At 61.0% G+C, this 22,177-nt stretch overlaps 1 protein-coding gene across 1 annotated transcript in view; it reads right to left on the bottom strand.

The window, feature by feature from the left end:
- The window catches only part of CASKIN2 (CASK interacting protein 2), a 32,168-nt gene that overhangs the window by 5,335 nt on the left and 4,656 nt on the right, over positions 1–22,177 (bottom strand). Inside the window, exons 3-18 of the mRNA XM_065693484.1 lie at positions 6,740–6,791; positions 4,803–4,900; positions 4,555–4,700; positions 4,346–4,441; positions 3,430–3,560; positions 3,136–3,244; positions 2,918–3,026; positions 2,546–2,640; positions 2,347–2,464; positions 1,975–2,154; positions 1,469–1,590; positions 1,235–1,316; positions 1,029–1,123; positions 729–839; positions 547–648; positions 204–342 (exon numbers count right to left, since the gene is read on the bottom strand). Of these exons, the coding sequence (XP_065549556.1) occupies positions 204–342; positions 547–648; positions 729–839; positions 1,029–1,123; positions 1,235–1,316; positions 1,469–1,590; positions 1,975–2,154; positions 2,347–2,464; positions 2,546–2,640; positions 2,918–3,026; positions 3,136–3,244; positions 3,430–3,560; positions 4,346–4,441; positions 4,555–4,700; positions 4,803–4,900; positions 6,740–6,791 (1,785 nt within the window). The remainder of the gene's footprint in view (positions 1–203; positions 343–546; positions 649–728; positions 840–1,028; positions 1,124–1,234; positions 1,317–1,468; positions 1,591–1,974; positions 2,155–2,346; positions 2,465–2,545; positions 2,641–2,917; positions 3,027–3,135; positions 3,245–3,429; positions 3,561–4,345; positions 4,442–4,554; positions 4,701–4,802; positions 4,901–6,739; positions 6,792–22,177) is intronic.

Raw genomic sequence — 22,177 nt, 5'->3', positions numbered from 1 at the left:
TTATCCAAACACTGCCTTTGGGAGGAGACAAACTACGGCCAGTGTCCTCATGGCTCCAGCCTGCCAAGGGAGTCCTTAGGGACAGCCAAGAACTGCCCTTTGAGCGCTCAGAACAGGCCTGCACTTCCCAGCCTGAGGAAGAGTGGGGCGTGGGGACCTGGGGGGGAAGCTTGGCTGCCCTGGCCATGGCGGCAGGGACTCACCCAGCTTGTTGATGCCGATCTCCTGCAGATCCTCCCACGTCAGGTCCGTGACGATGGTGATGGAGTCGTAACCATTGTTCACCAGCTTTTTGTGGTACTGGGGCAGCCCGATGGCGCTGAGCCAGTCCATCAGGTCAGCCTGTGAAAGAGCACAGAGACGCTGCTGGGAGCAGAGGCATGGGCAGCTCCTTCATCCATCCCTTGACCTGGAGACTGCATTAGGGTCTAATTGCATTAACACAGCCTCTATATACTTACAGACCCCACTCCTGTGCTGGGGTAAAAGCGTTCCAAGACCTGGGACAAGAGGGTGCTGGACCCAAGCCCCGGCACCAGGACTCACCGGGATGTAGTTGGGCAGCCACTCAGTGATGCTGAGCTGCCCGATCTCGGTGGAGATCTTCTTCCTGTGGCCTGGCTTGGTCACGCCGATGGCGGTGAGATCCTACCGTGAGCAGAGCAGGGCAGCGGTCAGCACTGGTACCCACTGCAGCAGCCTGGGAGGTGGGGAAGGACCCCACTTACCTCTGGGGTCATGCGGCTGATGGTGGGGACATCGTAGCCGGCATTGAGGAAGTTGGCGGTGTAGGATTCCAGCTGGAACTCGCTCAGCCAGTTGTAAATGGCTTCTGCATCCTGAGGAGAGGACAGGGCAAAGGACAGCCCATGATGCAGGGGCTGGAGGGACCCAAGTGCTTCAGGAAAGAGGTCCTTGGGCATCCCCAGTGTGCTCCAGACCCATCCCCTGTGTCCCCAGTGCAGTGAGAACTGGGCTGAGACCCGCAGCTGCGGCCCGCACACCCAGCACACCAGGTCCCCAGTTACCTTCCCCTCGAGGAGCTGCTCAGGACGTAAGAACTGGTGGGAGAAGACCCTGTCTCCAGGGGGGCAGCCGCCGGGGGGCTGGTGGCTCTGGGTCCCTGGCACAGAGGAGACAGGGGAGCTGTCATGGGGGTACCTGAGCAGCGAGCACCCCCAGGGCTGGGGACAGAGCTGTGCCCAAGGCCCCATGGAGCTGGGACACCCCTCACCTGCTGTGGGGGTCAACTGCCCATTGCGTGGCTCTGATCCCAAGAGGTGTTGCTGGAGGTCATCACCGGTGGAGGGCAGCGGCTGGGGAAGAGGAGGAGCGATGGAACAGGGAGTCCCTGTTGCACCCTCATGAGCAGAGCTGGGTCCCCACACTGAGCACAGCTTCACCCAGTAAAGGGCTGGGGCTCCAGCCCTAGGGGAGCAGCACGGGGGGAGCAGGGACTGGTGCCTACCCTGGCGTTCTCGATGAGGATGCTGGTGCTCTGCCCGTTGGTGCCCTCGGTGCTCTGGCCGCTGCCGGCGCTGCGGATGCTGCCGATGCTGCCCTCGCTGCCCACACTGTTCCTGTCTCCTGCTGCTCGGGGCACCAGGGAGCGATCAGCAGCGCCCCAGGGTCAGGGCTCACACAGGGCACACACGTCCCCGCAGGGACCCGTGTGCCAGCACAGCGATACCCCTAAAACCAGCCCTGCAGCCACAGACGATGCATCGGTCCCTCCTCCCTCCCGGCACACACAACACAGACAGGGCGACCAGGGCTGGCAAGGGACACACAAATGGACACGGGGACACAGCCTGGGACACAAGGAGGGAAGGGGCTGCTCTATGGGCTCCCCTACACTCCCTTTCTGTGAGCCTGCTCCCTCTCGTGGGGGAGGTGGAAGGAGAGCATCCCCCCCCCGTGTCCCCCTGAGCAGGCAGGGCTGGGAAGAGGGGAAGGTCCCGGCTGCACCCTGACCTGAGCTGTCAGGGCCCGGGGCCGTCCGGGTTAGGGTGAGGTGCCCATAGGCTGGGACGCTCGGGGCTGCCTGGTGAGGACACTCGTCGGGGAGGTGCTGCAGCCCGCCGGGGGGGGCCGGGAGCGCCGCGGGGGGGCCCTGGCGCTGGTGTGCGGGTGGCACGCGGGGCACAACCATGCCTGCAGGCAAAGACAAAACACGCGCGGTCAGAGCTCGTGCGGGAGGTGTGAGCCTCAACCCCAAACACAGCCCCTGCACCCACCCCAGTCCTTCTCTGCCCCCCCCCCGTGGGCTGCGGGGACCTGTCCTACAGGAGGTGCCGGGGGGGTGCCACACAGAGGGCTGTGCCTGGCTGTAGGATGGACACTGACCTGTTCTCTTGCTGATGACTTCGGCGATGGACGGGGGGAAGTATCCGACCCGATCGGTGCCTTTCTGAGAGTCATGGATGTGCCCCTTCCATCGCCCGTCCGGATGCTGCTCCAGGACCTGCCGCAGGGATGAGAGGGATGGGGTTGGTACCTGGGGCTATGCTGGGGCAGGGGGACAGGGAGCAGGGAGCAGACTCACTGTGATGACATCTCCTGCCCGGACATTGAGAGCGGTTGGGTCGTGGAGGTTCCAAAAGTCCTTCAAAGCTCGGACCTTCAGGATTCCTGATGCCTCTGAAGACAAGGGACAGCGGGAAGAAAGAAGGTGCCAGAGCACAGGGAGGAAAGAGAAAGCGGGGGGAGAAAACAAGAGCGAGGAGAGAAGAAAACATTAATACTCGATCCCTGCTCACTGCCCATAGGGACGACTGGGGCATGTATCACGCAGGACCAGGATGCTGATGCTCGCAGCCAGGCTGGTTTGGGCGCTCAGGAGGAGCATTGGGAACCCTGTGCAGGTCCCGAGAAGCCCCTCTCAGTGCCAGGCCTCTCAGTGCTGGCCCCACCTCACCTCTCAGCAGCTGCTTGATGTCCTTGCTGGCGTGCGAGGTGGTGAACTGGTTCACGATGTCCAGCGCCGTCTGGTTGTAGGTGTTCCTGATGTTCACATCGACACCGCCCTGCCCGCAAGGGGACGTGGTCACGGCCAGACCCCACACGTGCCACCGGACCCACGGGAGATGGAGGGACCGAGGGGAAGGGGATGGTGGCTGCCGCCACCGCGCTCACCTCCAGCAGCAGCCGCACCACCTCAGTCTTGCCGTAGAGCGCGGCCTCGTGCAGGGCTGTGCCCGTCTTCGTCTGCTTGTTGATCTCGATCCCGGCCTTCAGCAGCTGCCTGGGGGGAAGCAGCGAGGGGGGTGAACAGCAGGACACGGGCATCAGGGCCGGCCTGGGGACAGCCCCTTGCACCGCCGAGGCTCTGGGGATGAGGACCCGAGGGGGGTTTGGGAGGAGGCAGGACTGGAGCCGTGATGGGTTTCTGCAGGACAGGGCAGTGCCCAGGTTGGCCGGGGCTGTTACCTGATGATCTCCTTGTGCCCGTTCTTGGCTGCCAAGTGCAGGGGGGTGGTGTAGTTGGGGTCAGTGGCATCCTTGGACTGTCCCTCCAGGAGGGCGACGCACAAGTGGCTGTTCAGCAGCAGCTGGGCCACCTGCACAGGCAACAGATCGAACAGTGGGGTGCAGGTACCCCCGCCTGCACCCTCTCCGCATGGGGCTCATCCCTGGGGCCAGCCCTCTGCTCCCCTCCATCTGCAGCCCCGGGGCTTGGCTGGTGCTGGCTGGTCCTTGGCATGGCCACACTGTCGTGAGAGGCCATAAAGGTCACAACAACCAGAAATAGTCTTCCCATAATCGGGCTTTTCAGACCAAGCCCTAAAAAGCTCCAGTCTCTCCAAGCCCAGAGCGACACTGAGCGTCTCAGGGCAGCCCAGAGGCACAGAGGAGTTATTTTTACTGCCCTGTTTATAGCCGCAGACATTATAGATGCTCCAAAGATGGAAATATCCCCCTGCTCCCCTCCCCAGTGGGCTATGGGACAGTCTGGCTGGATGAGCTCCAGCCCGACGGTGTGGTGCTGGCTGGGCTGGGGTCTCCCAGAGCACAGGGTGGCCCCGTCCCCACGAGCTGTGCCAGGACCTGGAGCTGGGTGCTCATGGCTTGTGGGGACCAGCCAGCAAAGCCTATCTGAGCTTGAATAGGAACCAGGAGCGAGGACTCCCGGCTTCCCTCCCAGCCCGATGCTGCCCCGTGTGAGGTCAGGAACAAAACCTGCAGCTCCCGGGTTCAGGATCCAGCCTTATCCAGGCAGACGCTGCCTGCTGGGAGCTGAGGCTTGTGGCAGAGGGAAAGCACAGCCAGACCCAGTGCTTTGCTCCTATAGGAGCCAAAGAGCTCCAGAGCTGCCCCCAGGGCAGAGCCCGCAGCACTCACTCACCTTCAGCCGCCCGAACTCGCAGGCCAGGTCCAGGGGGGTTTTCTTTGCCTTGTTGATGAGGCAGGGGTTGGACTGGTGCTGCAGCAGCATCTCCGACTGCGGCGAGCAACGTGGTACAGGAGCTCAGCATCATCCCGCGCTATGGGGTTCACCCCATGCAGGATGGGGTTCACCCCAGAGGGTGTGTGGGGTGCTGGGCTCTCACTTACCACCTCGTAGTGGCCGTACTGTGCCGAGAGGTGCAGCGGGATCTGCCCATCCAGCGAGGCCATGTTGACAGAGGCAGCGGCTCGCAGCAGCACCCGCACGGGCTCCACACGTCCCTGCCAGGCTGCGTAGTGCAGGGGCCGCATCCCTGCGGGAAATGGGGCTCAGCAGGGATGGATGCGGCCCCCAGTCCTGCTCGGGGTGTCCTGGGGCCATGGGGCTGTGCCAGGGGGTCAAGGTCACCCCTTACCATTGCTGTCCTTGATGTCCACGGTGGCCTGTGCCTCCAGCAGCAGCGAGATGAGGTCCAGGCTGCCGCCCAGGGCTGCATGGTGCAGTGCTGAGAACCTGGGACACAAGGCAGGGCTCAGCCCAGCTCCATCCCCACCACGCTCTCCCCACAGCCCCTGCCTGCACAGGCACACGGGGCTGGTCACTGCCTGGTCATGGCCACATCTCTCCTGATTCCCTGCTCTCGGTGCCTCAGTTTCCCCATAGCAAAGCAGAGATAAATCCCTCCGTGCTGTCCACACCCCAGGGCTCAGTGAGGGATGCAGGGACCTTGTGCACCCCGATACGACAGCAAGAAGTGTCCCTCAGCCCCCAGACAGGCAGGATGGACAGAGATGCATCTCCCCTCTCTGCGGCACAGCCACACTGCTCACAGCACCCAGCAAACACAGCGGCACAGCAGCCACTGCTGCTCCCTCCCCATGCCAGCGGGGATGCCGGGAGCCCAAGGCACAGTGTGGGAGGCCGCTGGTAATGAAAGAGCCCTGTGTCTTGGGGCTCTGAAAGGGGCCTGTCTGCCCGGGGCTCCCCCTGTGCTGCCACGTGAAGGGCCATGGCCAAGCAAAGGGTCCCCGCACCGCTGGGGATCAGCCCGTGTGCTGCTCCAAGGGGTGTGAGGGGCTTCCAGGCAGAGCCAGCCTGGGAATCCAACGCACTCGGCCCTGTGCTGGGGACACAGCTCAGCTACCGTGCTCCCTCCTCCTGATCCGTGGTCCCAGAGCATCCCCACATCCCCTATGGGCGATGCAGGAGGGATGCGAACCCCAGCAGGGAGGGATGCTCCTTCCTTCAGTGCAGCCACCGTGTCCCTGAGCTCTGCCTTGAAGCCAGAATGTGGGAGGTACGAAACACCCCCCAGCCAACCCTGCAGGGATCCCTGTGGGGCCAGCTCTGCCCCGGAGGCAGCTCCAGCAGCCCACGCTCACCTGCCCCCTCATCTCTAACCCACAAGCAAGGGGACACCAAGGACACCATCATCCGTGTGGCCCTCCCCATGCACAGCTCTCACCTCCCTGCCATCCCCTTCCTGCATCCCATGCGCTGCCCATGCTGTTAACGCCCTCTCTGATGGGGAACCCTCTCTGCCCTTGCTCCCAGCAGCAGCCCTCCAGGAGCTGCCCGAGCACGGGCCCTGTGCCCTATCAGAATCAGATCATTGCTTCTATTGTTACATTTTCTCCCTATTAAGCTCCATTTGCACAGTGCTATTTTCAGACAGAACCATCCTGCACATTCTCAACCCCTCACTGCCCTTCAGGGCTCATCACGGACACCTCCTCCAGAGTCCTCAAACAGAAAACCTGTAGGAATTAGGTACAACAGCACATAAACCAATGCTAACAGCTCACAGGTCAGAGCTAATCCAGTAAGAACCCCGCACTGACTTATTTTATGGGTCTTTGTGATTTCTTTAACTCTCAGTACCCATCTTATTAAGTGCTTGGATTCTGGAAGTGATGAGCTACACAAGTATGCTGTGGTCACTTGGCAACCTCAGCTTGTCTTCCCCTAACCCCCCCTTCAAATGAAGGGATTTTGCTCTTGGGATATTAAACACAGGCACAAGCATGTGCAGGCACTGCCTCAACCAGCACCGAGGACACAGGCCACAGGATGGACACCCTGTGATCCCTCTTCACCCCCATCCCTATGGAAGGGGACACAAAGAGCTGTATTTTGCAGGATGGATGGAGCACAGCCCGGAGCTCCAGCAGGTGCTGGGTCTGCTTCTATGGGGCTTGCCCTGGCTTTGGGATGCTGCTGTGTCCCCTGTGCCTCAGCAGCTTTCTGATACCCAGAGCTGCAGAACCGACTGGATACAGGGAAGAACAAGCCCCCCCCACCCCTCCATGCTGGCAGCAGCAGCACCCAGCACTATGCCAGGGGAGCACTCACCCGTCCGCATCCTGGTAGTTCACATTGAGGCGCTTGGCAGACCCCAGGAGCTCTGCAGAGAGAGGAGGTGAAGGTCAGGGCAGGAGGCAGCCCCAGCACCCTGTGTGACCCCAGCCCGCAGCCACACCGACCTCCCGGCGCGCAGAACAGCGCCTGCCCCATCCCGGCAGCCGCTGCCCTCCTCTCACTCCATCTTCACATCCACGAACCCCCAGTGGGCTGACCCAGCCCAAGCTCAGACCCTTTCCTCCTCCATCCTTCCTGCTCCATCTCTGTGCAGCCCCGGGACGGGCCGGACCCCGCAGCTCCTGTCACCCCTGCTCGGGGGCACCGTGCTTCCCTCCCTTTTATAGGCAGAAACACCCCAAAACTGCTGAGTGGGGCCATTCTGCTCCCCACTCACTCCCTGTGCCCATCACTGCTGCCAAGGCCTGGCCCACAGAGCACATGGCTGGCATTTTAAGCTGAAGCCTCTGTGAATGTGAGGATTGTGCCATCCCGGGTATCCCTGTCCCCCCCATCCCTCCCCACTGGGGACCACTGAGCCGCAGAGGATGCTCACCCCACACAGCCTCACACGCTCCTCTAGTTGCTCCTTCCCACAATTAATTCGAATGAATTCCTTCCTCCCACACGGAGAGGACGTTTCATTCTCCACCGAGGGGTTGAGAACGGATTAACATCCCTGGAATTCATCCGCCAAGTCAAAAGGGAAAGAAAGGGGAAGGGATGCGGGGGGCACGGAATGCCGCCGCTCCTCCTCTGCCCCACGGCCGAGCCAGGGAGGATTAAACGCTTTGAAAAGTTCCTTTGCTGTTTCCTATGGAAAATCAAAGCCTGAGAGCCAGGCTTGGAGTGCTCCAACCCCACTAAAATCTAGTGGGGACCTGCGGAAGGAGCCCCAGCTCCTCAGGGCTGCAGCCCCCCATCTCCTGCTTCATTCCCTTCTCTTTTCCTCCTCTCCCGAGGTCTCTACCCACCTCGCGTGGCAGACCCCACACAAAGCCATACCCTGCTGTATGGCCCCTCCACCGGGGAGCAGGGTTGGAGAGGGGGCCGGCTCATTCCTCATGCAAACGGTAACGAGAGGACACCAGGGAACGGTGCGGCCCTTACTGCTTTGTAAACAGCCTCATTAGCGCAGAATGGGCTTGGAGCGGCTGCCGGTGAAGGGCTCGTGACTCCTCACCACAGCTGAGGGGCTCAGGACCGGATCACCCTAATTACCCCTTCCGGAGTGGCAGCGAGCAGCTCCACCAGCCCGAAAGCTCTTCCAAAGCCACATCCCACTGTGGGACTGCTCCCATCGGCTGGAAACTGCCTCAACTGAGGAACAGCGGTGACGAGGAGGAAGAGAGGTCCTCACCCACTGCAGGGGGGCAGAGCCTGCTTTGTGCTGGGAGGAGAAGGGTGGGATGGATATTGCCACTGTGCACAGCCGAAAGAGGCCGAAACATCCCACAGCCCCCCCAGGCTGGCTCTGGAGTTGAGCAATGCCCATTATTTGAATAGCAAAAGCTCTCCCGAAATCCCATCCCCAGCCACCTCCTGCAATGGCACTGGGGTGGCTGGTGGGGTCCAGTAAGCAGGGCTGGGATGCAGTGGGTGCCCCAGGACACAGCGGGTGTCCCTGTCGGCTCCCCAGTCCCAGGAGGCAGCTGTCAGCATCTGCACAGCAGCGTCCGTGTCTGTGCTGCTCTCTCCAAGCAGCATTCCTCAGATTAGTTCCCTGCTCCGGCTGCCCAGCAAGGTCGGGACATGGGGCAGGACCATGCGCACCATGGACAGCATGGGTGGATGGCAAAGCAGCAGGTCCCCAAAAGCAGAAAGGGTTCATCCCCAGCTACAAACTAGGAACAAACCCCTGGGAAGGGGAAGGGTTTCCCTGCATCCCTCTTCCTCTTTCCACCCATGTGCTCCTTTGGACAATTTCTCCCATTTTTCTCCCCATTTCTTCAGCCCCTTCTCCTCTTGCTGGTGTCCTGGCAGCTCCAGGCTCCTTGGCTTTCCTCACCCAGATGTTCTGGGGCTCAGCATTCCCAATCCCACAGCCTTCCCACACTGGTTTGGAGATGCACTCCAGCCGGGACGCCCTAGAGCCAGGCAGGGAAAGGGCTGCAGGGTAGGGGCTGATCCAGACCCTTCCCATCCCAGGCACATCATCACCTCCTGTGTGTTTGCAGCAGGTTGGGAGCACCCATGGGCATGATCCACGCAACCCCACACCCTGCCAGGATCACGTTCACATCCCAGGCAGACAAACACAGGAAAACAAGGATTTGGTGCCAAAATGCAAAAAGCCCTTGCAGGGGATGGTTCCAGGAGCCTGGGATCCCAAGGGTTAACTCCAGCTGCGGGCTCCCCAACATGCCCCATCCGAGGGGTCCCATCCGGCTCCCATCCCGCTCCAATCCCTGCTCCAGCGCCTGCCCAGGCAGGATGAGGCTCGGCAGCGCGGGGCCGGCGCTGAGCGAGGCCTCGAGGGAGGCAGAGAGCTTCTGTGCAGCGCGGGGCTGCCAGGAGCCGGCACAGAGCAGCGCCCGGAACTGCTCACACATGTGCAGGGCTGCGAGAGGCAGCGCGGCCGCCACCGGGACCCGCACCCTGGCCACGGGATCATGGAATGACCGGGCTGGAAAAGCCCTTCAAGCTCATCCAGTCCAAACGTTCCCCAGCCCTGCCAAGGCCACCCCTGCCCCATGGCACTGAGGCCTCGTCTCCACGCTGTGTGAACACTTGCAGGGATGGTGACTGCAGCCCTGCCCTGGGCAGCCTGTTCCAATGCCTGAGCACCCTCTGGGGCAGGAATTGTTCCTCAGCTCCATCTAAACCTGCCCTGGTGCAGCTTGAGGCCGGTTCCTCTTGTCCCATCCCTTGTTCCTTGGGAGCAGAGCCCAGCCCCTCCTGGCTCCATCCTCCTGCCAGGCACTTGTAGGGAGCCATCAGGTCCCCCTGAGCCTTCTCTTCTCCATCTGAACCCCCCAGGTCCCTCAGCCGCTCCCCATCACACTTGGGCTCCAGGCCCTGCCCCAGCTCCATTCCCTTCTCTGGCCCTGCTCCAGTACCTCAATGTCTCTCTTGGAGTGAGGAGCCCAGAACTGAACCATGGCAAAGCGCCAGCCTGTGGCCATTTGGATCCTCACTGGTGGAGGAGCCAGGATGGTGCAGCCCCGCATGGCACATCCCCAAGCAGCCCCTGTGCTGTGCCCTGTGCCTCGGTTTCCCCATGGGTCCCGGCTGCACCCCTGGTGTGCTGCCCACGGGGCTGAGCTCATCATGGGATGCAGGGGGCACCTGTGGAGCCGCCGGCCAGGGCAGGCTCCTCACCCGTGCCGCTGGCACCCGGCCCGGCACCAACCCCTATTTACCCCCACGGGCGCACACCCGGCGCCGGCTGTGCCGGCTGCATGGAGCCAGGCGTGCCCCTGCCCGGCCCGGCCAGCACCCGGTGCCAGCGCAGCGGGTACGGCATCGGCATCACCCCTGCCCCTCACCGCACAGCTCGGCCCCGGGGGCTTCTCCCTGAGGTGCTGGAAACGGACACGATCCCTCCGCAGAGCTGAGCCAGGAAGGAGCCACGGGTGCTCACCTGGATTCGGCTGTGTGTCCCCCCCACAAAGTACCCCTTGGAGACTCCTGCCCTGGCTCCCACAGGGAGAGTCAGGCTCCAGAAAGCGCTGCTTTAGCTCTGACCCCCCCGGTTTTGTCTGCCCAGTGTGGTCTGAGCTCTTCCACTGCAAGCCTTTGTGGGGAACACAGGTTGATAACAGGAGACACCTCCTCGCCAGTCCCACCTCTCTGCTGGGCTTGTGCCACAGACCCTCATCCCTTCCCCTTGTCTTCCCACGGCATCCCTACACTGCTGGCTGCAACTGTCCCCATGCCCTGAGCCTCCCTGCACCGCAGGTCTGAGCATCCCTGCATCTCGAGCATCCCCCAATATCCAGCCTGAGCGTCCCTGCGCCATGAGCATCCCCGCACCGCCAGCCATAGCATCCCTCAACATCCAGCCTGTGCATCCCCACACTACGAGCATCCCTGCACTACCAGCCACGGTTACCCTGCATGCAGGGATGCCCTGTCTGGGCACTGCAGGAACAGCATCCTTTTGCCCTGCGTGGTGGGAGAAGGCCCATGTGCTCCGCACACACCAAACACCCTCTCGGACAAACAAAAGCCATGCAGGGACTCTCACCACTAAGCCCATAACCCAGCTGGAGGAGCTCATCAGCTGTGCTCCTGCAGAGCACCAACCATCTCCCCCTCCTGGGGCTGGAGGTGTCAGCTTCACCCGTCCTGCCCTGCCCTGCCTGGGGTGCCCCTGCCCCACACACGGTGGGTTCATGCTGGGGCTCTATGGACGCTTGATGTCTCACCCAAAACTGAGACCCAAAGAGGTGACGTCTTCTGCAGGAATCTCCCTTCCTGTCGCCCCTGCATCCACAGGCACGTCCGCTGCGGCCACCCACACCCGGCTCCTCCTGGAAAACCGGCTGCTTCGGATGCAGTTTCCCAATAGACTCGGAGCAGATTCACCCGCTCCGATAGGGAAGGAGCTCAGCCACAGCGGTGTGAAGAAACTCAACCAAAGTTGCCCAGCAAGCTTAGGATGGAGGCTGGGTGAGAGCCAAGAGCTTCTGACCCTACCATAGCCACAGCCCAGCGCTGTGCCCAGCTCCCCGGGCATGCAGGGCTCCCCTGCTTCCCCTGTGATTAAGGGTGCTGCTGTCTGGGATACCCGGACGAGCACCCATCCCTGCATCCAGATGTCCAGCTGCCATGGGTGCCTTCCTGCCTGCAAATGGCCTGTCCCGGAGTTCGATGCTTCACAGCACCCCTGTGAGCGGGCTCCCCACCAACGCTGACAAACAGGTCCTCCACCAAGCCAGGCACTGCGGAGTGGGTCCAAGTGGGGCAAAGCCACTGGGTTAACTGGCAGGAAAAGGGAGGCTGCAATCAGGGAGGCAGACTCCCATCAACACAGGGCAAACGGCAGCCACTGGAGAGCATGATGTGCTAGAGAACTCTTTACCTTTCCCTACATCATTTCTGGCAACTGCTTCAGGATAACTGGTATCTTCACGCCTGAGAAACCTTCAAAACCCAGTGGGACTTGGCCAGAGCCCTGCCTGCTTTGACGCTGCACGATGGCTACTGCACCCAAGCCCCAGTCCCAGCTTCAGGAGCCTGGATCCAGCTGGAACAACCCCACCAGGAGCTGAACTCCTGGCAGTTCCTCACAGCATCCCGAGGGCTGGACACAGCATCCCTGCACTGTGAGCATCCCCACTCCAAAACACACACTGCTTGTCTCTGACCTCAGCTGCCTCCACCATTAACCCTTGGCTTGAGCCCCAAATGTTAGGGCTTACAGCCATGCAGAGCCCAAGTTGTTCCTGCCACCAAGCTCTCCTGACAGCATGTCTGAGTCTCCTCTGGCAGCAATGCCTCCCTCCTCAGCTGGGCCTTCTCCTTCTTTAAGCTTTCCTATCCTTTAATGTGTTCAGATACGATGGATGATGCTGAAGACAAGGGATGGCAAAGGACAGGAGGTCCAAGGCATCTTCCTGCCTGGGCTAGGGACCCATGACAGGCGAAGGGACATGGCAGCAGGACCATGGAGTCAACTGGGAGCCTTTTTCCTTCTCTGGGAAAGGCTGGGAGCCTTTTTCCCAGGGAAAAGCCAACAATTAAGTTTCTTAAAGAGGCTGGCAGCAGGAAGGGCAGCATCCCTGCACAGCACTGACATGGAGCGCTCAGCCCCAGCCCAGCCGCACCGGGACCCCCGGCCGGACCCCCAATTTCCCCCCGCTGCTTCCATCCCAAGAAAAGCAGGAAAAAACAGGCAGCTCCTTCAAAGGGAAGGCTCCCAGAACAATGAAAGGAAAACAGAGTCGGAAACCCCATCCCCATCCACGCAGCTGGGAAGAAGGTGCAGCTCTTGCCTCTCACCCCCAGGGTTTGATGGCCACATGGAGGAGGCAAATGCTAACGAGAGGAAACAGCATCATAAGAGTCCTTTGGGGCTGGATTCATCCCTTGCAAATCCAAACGCATGCTCCTGCTTTGAGACCCCCAGAAGCTCATGGTGTGATGAATGGTGCCCACTTCCCTTCTCCCCAGTAATGTGGGGGTTCACACTCCTTGTGCCCCAGCCCGGCTCTCCTGGCAAGGGGCAGCAGTAACACCCCTTCCTTGTGGAAATGCCTCCCCCAGCCCCGGCCAGGATGGGAAGAGCTGGGAAAGGCTTCGGGTGTGTGGAGCCGGGCGGCTCCTGCATTGATGCAAAGGCTCCTTTCCCAGCTGGCCGGGGAAACACGTTACCGGGAGGTGAAGTCACCGTCCCTGCTGGGACCTGGCTATTCCGCTCTCCAGGATATGAACTCAGAGGAGCTGTATTTGCCCAGGGAAGAGGTGGAGCCTTTTCCATTTCCCCCATCCTTCCGAAAGGACAGGACGCCTCCCGAGCGGGAAGAGATGGGGCGATAGCAGCGGGGCCAGCGGCCAAGTGTGAGCTCTGCCTGCGCCCACAGCGCATCACTGGGTACTCCCTGGGGCCAGAGCCACCCATGGACTGCTGGATACGGTGACCAGCAGAGCAGTTTGTCCAGCACTAACACACCTCAGTTCAGGTTCAACTGGTTCCGTGCCAGTTCCAACTGGGAGCCAGGAAAGGGGCTGCAGGGCTCCAGTACTCCCCAGGTACCCAGGCAAAGGGGTTCTGCACCTACAGACCCACTCTGCATCCTCACTGATGTGATGCCAAGCCAAGAGTGCATTAATATAATCCTTGGAGGATGCGCAACAGAGGGATGAGGGCAGAAATAACACAAAAGGGACTTAGAGAGATTAGGAGAACAAACCCAGGCAGATTCAACCTGGGAAAACCGCAGACTGCAGCATCTGGGGAAAAATAATCCAACCGGCACACGGTCAATGGGAGGAAGAAAGAGGGGAAGCAGGATGCTGGGGGACGGTGAGAGCAGCGTGAGTGTGGACACAGAGAGAACTGCCAGCCAGGAAAACAGCCCTGTCCAGGGGGGATGCTGCTTCCTGGGGTACCATCTCCCATCGCATCCCCAGGGCGACGGACATGATACGGCCTCACAGGGGCCATGAGAGGCAGCAGGAGCCAGCAGTTAAGGGCTTGCCTTGCACGGGAAGATTAGGGCAGGTCAGTGAGTCTGGATTTGCTGAGCAACAGTTAATTAGGGAGGGCGGGCAGGGACGCAGCAACCCACCTACACCTGCAGGGTTGGACGCTCAGGAGCAGCACGTAGCTATTTATTTGATGGTTCTAAGGAGGCCCAGATAAAAACTAGAGCAGCCAAGAGCAGCCACCAAAACCCTGCGAGCCCAAGGGAGTGAAACGAGCATCCAGCCCTCTGCTGTAGTTTGGGTGGTTGCAGCAAACCATGCAGCTCCCAGGGGCAAGTGATGCTGGCGAACAGGGCTGCTGCAAACCTACGGTGCTCTGTCCCCATCAGCGCCAGCCTGGCACAGGGCACCCAGGAGCTGCTCCAGCCGGTATGGCCGGTGCTCAAAGCACACAGGGATGTGGCGGTGGCTGGAAATCCTGCACCATCCTCCCCGTTTGGCCCCGGGGAAGCTGCTGCCGTGTACCTGGAGCTGCCGGGGCGGACGGAGGGGCTGTCCGCACCCTGGCTGCTCTAATCTGGGCACGGCACACACAGGATGGGAGGGGAGGCACCGGGAGGTCACCCAGCAGGTCCATGGTTCAAGTGCTGTTGCTCCTTCCTGAGCAGCAGGGAACTGAACCTTCCCAAAGCCCCCCCCATCACCAGCCCATGGGCAATGAGCAGCCGAGGGCGAGCCTCAGACCTGCTGCTGGTGGTTAAAAATACCTTGCGGACGCCTTTCCTCCACTGTGACCCTGCAGCCGGTGCTGCCGCCAGCGCAGGGACAGGCCAGTGGGGTCCCCTGGGACGCACGCACAGCCCCATCTGTGCAGGGACGGGGCAGACGCTGCCTGGGGACTGGGTTTTCCTCCCTAGGAGCCGAGGGTTTCCGCTCCCGGCGGGGTGCTGCTGCTACACTCTATTGCTAAAGAGAAGCGAGAGGCTCTTTGCTTCCTACAGCTTCCAGCAAACGATGCATGGGCTATTCAGCTCCATCTGAACTGCATCTGAACTGATCCCAGCTGCTTGAGCAAACCGGTTCCTTCCCACCAGGACAGAGACAAAACGTGGCCGCTGGCTCCTGCTGGTCCCAAAGGATGCTGGATGGGCAACTGCTCCCACAGATGCTGCGCCACTGCAGCCATTCATTGCACCTGCATTGGGAAAGATCAAGAGGATCTTGCCCAGCAAGAGCTGCTCAGTGCTCCCAAGCTTCAAGGGATGACAAGGATCCCTCTCCACGTCTCTTAGTGATGGAAAGGGTGCTGAGCACATCCATCTGCCCTTGCTGCTCCCATCCCCTGCACAAGGTTGTCTACCAAAGCAAGTGGGAACTGCCTGGCTGTTCCACACTGATGTCAATGGGAAGGGGAGAGGGATGAGTCCATCCCGAGCAGACATGGGCCAAGCTCCCTTCAGCCTGAACAAGACAAACCAGCCTCCGGTCTCAGCTCTATCACACCTTGCACCACCGTGCGTGTTCCCATGTGGAAGCAGCAATCTCTTATATGCACTTAACAGTTGGAGATGCTGCACGTCCTGGGAGCAGCATCTCGCCATCCCCACGGTGGAAGCAGGACCCCACACCAGGACCCTGTGCCCATCCTGTTGTCCCTGTGGGGGCCTCAGTGGCTGCTGAGCTATTCCTGGTGCCACGTTCCTGCCCCCGTCCCCTTGTCCCAGCTGCTCCGGGGCCAGCAGTGGGTTCCTCCCATCACCCAGCCCGGATGCCGGAGCCCGCCAGCAGCTGCTTGGGGACCAGCTGGGGACAAGGACAACACGGAGCAGCCGCGTTCCCCCCACGTACCACGGGAGGGACAAGGGCTGATCTGCAGCAAGGTCAAATGCATCAGAATACAACTGGGGGGGGGCGGATCTGAGGACGCCCAGCCCATGGCCTTCCCATGCAGGGACAGAAAAGGTGGTTTGGGGCAGCACCAACACCTCCGAATCCTGAAGGAACAGACCCACCTTAGCACTGGGGGTAAACTGAGGCAGGGGCAGCACCCCTGGCCCCCCCATCAAACCAAGGTCATACCCAGCCTCCCGCAGGGACCCCTCCACCAGGTTATCCCCCTCCCTCCACCCCATCCCCTGCCTCGGCGCTCCCCACATCCCAGCCCGGCAGTGGGACGCAAGCCAAGGCCTGCCCGCTCCCTGGACCCCTGCCGGGAACCTGATCTGTTTACGCCTCTCCAGCACAACGGGTGCGTGTCGGGAACGGCCCCGGCAAGCCCGGCTTGGCGGCGGGGGCAGGACGTGGGAGCTGAGCATGGAAACCCCCCCCCGACGCCCCGCAGCATCCCGGGGGGCTGGAGAGGATGAGGGGGTGCAGAGGGGGAAGAAGGGTGCCCCCCACCTCCCTTGGCTCCTTATCATAGGGAAAGGCACCCTCCTTGAACCGTGCCACCCCCGTGCCCTCTACCCCAGCCATGGAATCATGGTGGGATGCTCCATCCCCAAACCTTGCCAGCAAACAGCTTTCCAAGCTGTGCCACTGCTGCTGGGAAAGCCCTAGGAGAGCGAACCAGCCCTTCCCGGCCAACAAGGCACCGGATTTGCAAGCACATGGCTGGACACACGTTGGGGCTGATGGGCACGTGCTGAACCCTATCCCAGTGCCTGGGCTGATTCCAGATGGGGCACCCACCTGCATTGCTCCTGGGAGACATTTATCCAGGTATTTGGAGCAGGATGCATGGGACAGAGCAGAGGCATCACTCCGGGGGCTCAGAGCTGGACCCCACCATGTCTCCACACCAGGTTTGGGGTGGAAGTAATAGAGAAGCAGCTCCGGCATGTCCATATGCAGCCTGGCGCATGCTGCTGTACGTAACCAGTGGGACAGATGCTCTAACACAGGGGACTGCCTGTGTCCAGCACCACCAAGGAGGATGCAGATCAGGATCAGAGGCAGCTCCTCTGTCTGTGCAGCACCCTCTTCCCATGCAAGGAGGAGTGTTTCCCCCCTTTTTGACCCAGGATTAGTGGGTGCTCATTCAGGGAAGCCAGGAGGGCTCCTGCAACCTGTGTCAGCCCAACAAAACCAAACCAGAAGCGTTTCAGGCTGACCAGAGCGTCCCAGGCTGCAGCCCAATACAATCCCCGCTGCCATGGCTGTGCTGGCCCCCATGCAGCTGGCTGGGCTCACCATGCACCCAGATACCCCATGTAGTCAGTGATGAGCCACTGGGGAGGACCTGAGCCCTTTTAGAGCCTGCTGAGACAAGCGGTGGGGCTGGCGAGGTCCCCGAGGGGCCAGGACACTGTGAGCTGGGTGTCCTGCCCAGGGAGAAAGGACACCAATGGATGGGGAAGTTCCATGCGGCTCCCAGTCCACCGCCTCCCTATTGCTGTTCGCACCCAATTCATCTCCAGCTGGAAAACCCCCTTCAGGCTCATCCGCACCCATCCTGGCACAGAAACAAGACGATGCCTCAAAGATGGGCTGCTCGAGGTGGGGGAGCGGGAGCTGAGCACCAGCCAGACCCTGGCACCGATGATGAGAGGGGACAAGAGTAAAGCCGATGGCAGAACCCGAGCCAGCCCTGCCATTGGGGTACCCCCGCGCCGGGCACCCCAGCACCCGCGCCATGCTGCCCAGCTCCTTCCCAAGCAGACATCCTTACACAACGCGCCTGCCTGCGGCCGTGTTACGAAATCCCGGGAGTTTTCACCCCTCACGGCACAGCCGCCCACCAGGGTCACCGATCCAGGCTCTGGCTCCTGGGATAGCATCCATGGGATGCCGGGATGAGGGTCCCGGCTCGGCGGCAGCGCCAGGGGCTGTGTGCTCTGTGCACAGCCTTGGCTGGGTCCCATACGGGGAGCGGCGCTGGCACGGCTTGGCGGAAGCGCAGCCGGACGTGTTGCACCAGGCCTGGGATGCTGCAGGAGCCGCATACCTGCTGCACATGCAGGTTTTCCCTGCTTCCTTATCTCCCCGTGCTCAGTCCCAGCTCCAGCCTTTCTCCCTGGGGCTGCACACATACCCCAGGTCCAGGCTGTCACAGCCCCGGGGCATCCCATAGGAACAAGGGATGGGTGAAGATGTCCAGCCCCTCCCTGATCATCCCGGCAGAGCCATTTCCAAGCAGTTTGGGCATCTCCAGACAGGTCTGTGACTCACCAGGACACCTCGGCACTGCCCGGGTGATGTTGCAGCCTCAAGGTTCAAGCAGGTCTCACCCTCTCCATCCTCGGTATGGCGAAGCCAAGAATGGGATTTGGGATGCATGGGATGATTTGGGATGGACGGGATGAGCTGGAATACTCGCAGCTTCTCCCCTCCCCCTCTTTGCTCGCTAGAACAGCCAGAAAAAAGGTGGTTTATTGTTATTTAGTTTCTGCCCCTTTCATACTCCTTTGCTGCAGTTTTTGCCAGCGGCGGCCCCGGCTCTGGCGGGGATCCAGGCCAGAGAGGAGCTTTTAAAAACAAAACAGGGCGCGTGCATGCACACACACACGCACGGCATCCAGCCCCTCTTTTAACTCTTGATGGGGTGATGTTGTGTGGGAGCGCGCTCCCGACCGGCTGCAAACCATCTTCCACCCAAGGGATGCTGTAAATCACTGCTGGGATCTGATGATGCACTCTCCCCTTCCCCAGAACACCTTCTTGCAGCATCTCCTGATGGAGAGGTGTCCGGAGTGATGCCGTCATGGACCACAGGGACAATGCTGCATCCCCTTTCCAGGTCGCAGCCAAGATACCCTCACCCAGCAGCCCTGAGGAGGAAGAGCTCGATGATGTTTTCACCTAAAAGCAGCTCTGCTCCCACATGGTATAAAGCAGGAGTGCCAATGGCACACACACAGTGCCATCAAACCCATGGGGCCCTGCTGTATGGGCTGCTGCCATCCAGAAAGTCTTTATGCACTAGGTCCAGCCCTACGATCCCAGCCCAAGGACAGGATGCCCGTGCCGGTTGTGTCCTTGCTTTATCACATCCTACCCTGCCTGGGTGCAGCCCTGGGGAGCACCGTCCCCATTACAGTGCCCATGTGCTGCTGGCAGCCTGGCACACAGTGTTCCATGGCTCAGGTCTGCCCTCCCTGTCTGCCTTTGAGCTGTTGTCATCCCGATTGTCCCGTGTTTCTGGGTCAGACAGCCAAAGCGGCCTCTGAGGTCCTTGGGAAGAGCCCCCTCATCTGGGATGAGCCACTGGGAAGTGCCCGAAGGATGGAAATCCCCCTCCTGTCACAAACCTCAGCCTGTGACACTGGGGATGGCCACCAGCCCAGCTCCATCCATGGCCCTGAGAGGCTGGCAAGTCCCTGGGATACCCCCACTGCTGCCCAGCCACCCCCAAGCGAAGGCGGCACGGCCTGAAGCAGCCTTGAAAGACCCCACACTCATCCCCTTCCCTAGAATTAGCCCTTTTTGCCACCCCACTCTTTTACCCAGGCAGGGGAAAGGCAGCTGCAGGTAGCCCAGGCTGACAGCAAGAAGCCATGGGCTGCCCTGCCAATGCTCTTCAAAGGCTGGGGACCGAAATACAGACCTGGGACAGGGCGAGATGTGAACACAGGGAGATGGGGTGCAGAGGGGCATGGGGCTGGGTGCCTCAAGGATGCAATGCCCAGCCCTCCTCCATCGCCCCGTGCCACGTTGTCTGCTCCTGCCTTATCTCCCGCGCTTTCCCTGGCTCCGGGCACACCGGCAGCAGCCGGGCCCCCTTCCAAACACAACACCCGTTAGAAACCAGCTCTGAAAAGCAATCCCCGCTTTCACCGCCTATGCGGGGCTTTACTTTCCTGGGGAGAGAGCTGCAAAGCAAGGGGCAAACCCCACCCCATGCGCTCCAACAACCGGGATGTAGATGGGAAAACGCACCAGGCTGTTAGAGACCGGGGGGGGGGGGGGAAGGACGGACCCCCCCTGCAGCGCTGCAGCCTCCGCGCTCGCCTTTGAAGCTTCTTTTCTCCCCCCCGTCCCCATCGCCGCGGGCTGGCTCCGGAGCAGGTCTGGGCACGCTGCGGGCGGAGGGGTCCCGGTGTCGGGGCCGCGCTGCCCTGGGCACGCCTCGCCCCGCTCCGCGGCCGCGGCGGAAGAGGGAGTTCTGCCCGTTTCGGAGCTGTTTCTCAGCGTCTCTCCGCAGGCGCGCCCGTGGCGGCCCTCGCACGGCAGCGAGCGGCGGCGGAGCCGGTCCAGCCCGTCAGGCAGAGCGTGAAAGCAAGGGAGGGCCCCTGCAGCTCGTCCTCACACTTGGGCTTCAAGGGACATGGCCAAGGGCACGCTTGGGAGCAGGGGCAGAGCCTGGTCCTGCAGCGCGCAGGGCAGGGCTGGAGCAGCAGGCAGGGTGCCCAGACACCACCAGCAGGGAAAGCCATCGGGTGTAACAGAGCTTGAAAGGATGAGGATCCTGCTCGAGGCTTTTGCCTGCAGCCAAACCATGCGGAGTAAATGGAGCACCCCAGGCTTGGGACAAACCTCACTCAGGAGCAGCAGCAAGGACAGCCCTCCCCAGTGACGGGATGGCATGGCCAAAGAAGCAATAGATGTTCCATCTCTGGCAGTGTTCAAGGTCAGGTTGGACAGAGTCTTGGGTGACACGGTTTAGTGTGAGGTGTCCCTGCCCACGGCAGGGGGTTGGAACTGGATGATCTTAAGGTCCTTTCCTTAAGGAACCCTAACTAGTCTATGATTCTATGCTGGTCTTGCAGGTTGGCACAAAACCACATCTAACATCATTGCAAAGTAACTCCCAAACTGCAAAAAGGAGCAAACAAATGGAGGCTGCTGCTGCTCAGGGAAGGAAAAAGCCCATCAGGACACAAAGGGTGTTTCTACAGAAGACAGGGACACAGAACGCCGGTGGCAAAGGGTAACAAATCACAGGAGAGATATTAAACCTCACGCTTCAGGGCTTAAGCTGATACAGCTACTAGGGATTAAGAGAAAATTTAAGGGGGGGACTGAGTTATCCCACATCTGCCTGCTGCAGTCCCATTGCACATGGAGCAGCAGCACCCCTCTCCTACCCAGCCAGGCAGGGGATAGCACTGGAGGGCCAGCACTGCTCCTGGGAAAACCCTGGAGTGCCCTGTGCTGCCCAGATGCAGCAATGAGAGGCACCAACCCATGTGCAGGGATAAAACCAAGGCACCCTGCAAGCTTCACTAGGGTTTAACACCTTGCTAGGTCACAGCCCAGACACAGCCAAGTCCCAGGCACCCACTCCTGCCCTTCATATATCCAAGGCCTGGAAAGCCCCGTCAGAGCTACTGGAATGGGGCAAAGCGGCTGGCCAAAGGTGGCCGAACCTCCCCGAGGCAGCAGCTGAGCCCTGGCAGGGCTTCGCTCCCTGTCCTTGAGAGTTTCACCCCAGTTTGCTCAGCTGCTGCCCTTTCTTTGCACTTTGCGCACGTTTAAACAAAACCCTTCACCACTCCCTCGAGGAAGGCAAACAGCGAGTCCAGCTCCCAGTGCCTTCCTCGGGTCCTCCAGCTCTTGCCTACTGCAGGAGCATCACACTCTGCCCCAGCATCCCCTCATCCCCTGCCCCTTCGCTGTGCCCACCCAGCGATGCGGACACTCAAACCCCACTGGGCACCGTCCTGCTCCAGGAGCCATGGTCCCTTCCCAGGGATGGGAGCTCAGTATGGGGGGGGGTGTCTTTCCTTTCACGTCCCCTGGGAGCCCCAGCCCCATGGTGCAGCAGCAGCAGCCCTGGCCCAGCCAACTGGTGCATTGTTGGTGAGTGCAGCCAGCCCCGGCTGTGATTGATGGCCAGGGAGAAAGGCCAAAGCCGTGACGGGTCGGTTAACAATTTCAATTAAACTCTCCAGCACTCTGAGGCGGAGGGGAGGGGAGAGAGAAGGAAATGAACAAGCAGAACACTGCTGCTGCTGCTCCCTCAGCAAAGGGTGGCAGGAGCAGCCCAGCTCTCCTGGAGGAGACCCCTTTGGTGGCTGCAGAATGACCACAGCATCATCCGGACATCCCCTCCCTGCAGGCAGGATACCTGCCTTGCTCCTGCCCCCAAAACCTTCTCCCTCTCTTATAATAATAGGTGCTGTGACCCACTTGCAGGGGGAGGAGGGCTCTGCATGGTGAATGTTAAACAACACGTCCCTGAAATTCCCGCTGCCGGGACTGGCGCTTGGTTTCTGCTTACGCGCCCTGACTTTTTTAGGCGCAGGAAGCCCCAGAGGGCTGATCACAGCACCCGAGCTCCCAATGCACTGAGACAGCAGAAGGACTCTTAGAGGGATTTGAAACAAAGATAAAATTCAGCATCTCGGCCTCTCATATGGACAAGGCGCTTTAATGAACGGCAAATGCTCGGCTCGCATG

Source organism: Lathamus discolor, chromosome 13 (genome assembly GCF_037157495.1).
Source record: "Lathamus discolor isolate bLatDis1 chromosome 13, bLatDis1.hap1, whole genome shotgun sequence".
NCBI lineage: Eukaryota > Metazoa > Chordata > Aves > Psittaciformes > Psittacidae > Lathamus > Lathamus discolor.
Note: the sequence above shows the minus strand (reverse complement) of the source record. Positions and strands in the feature narration are given on the sequence as shown.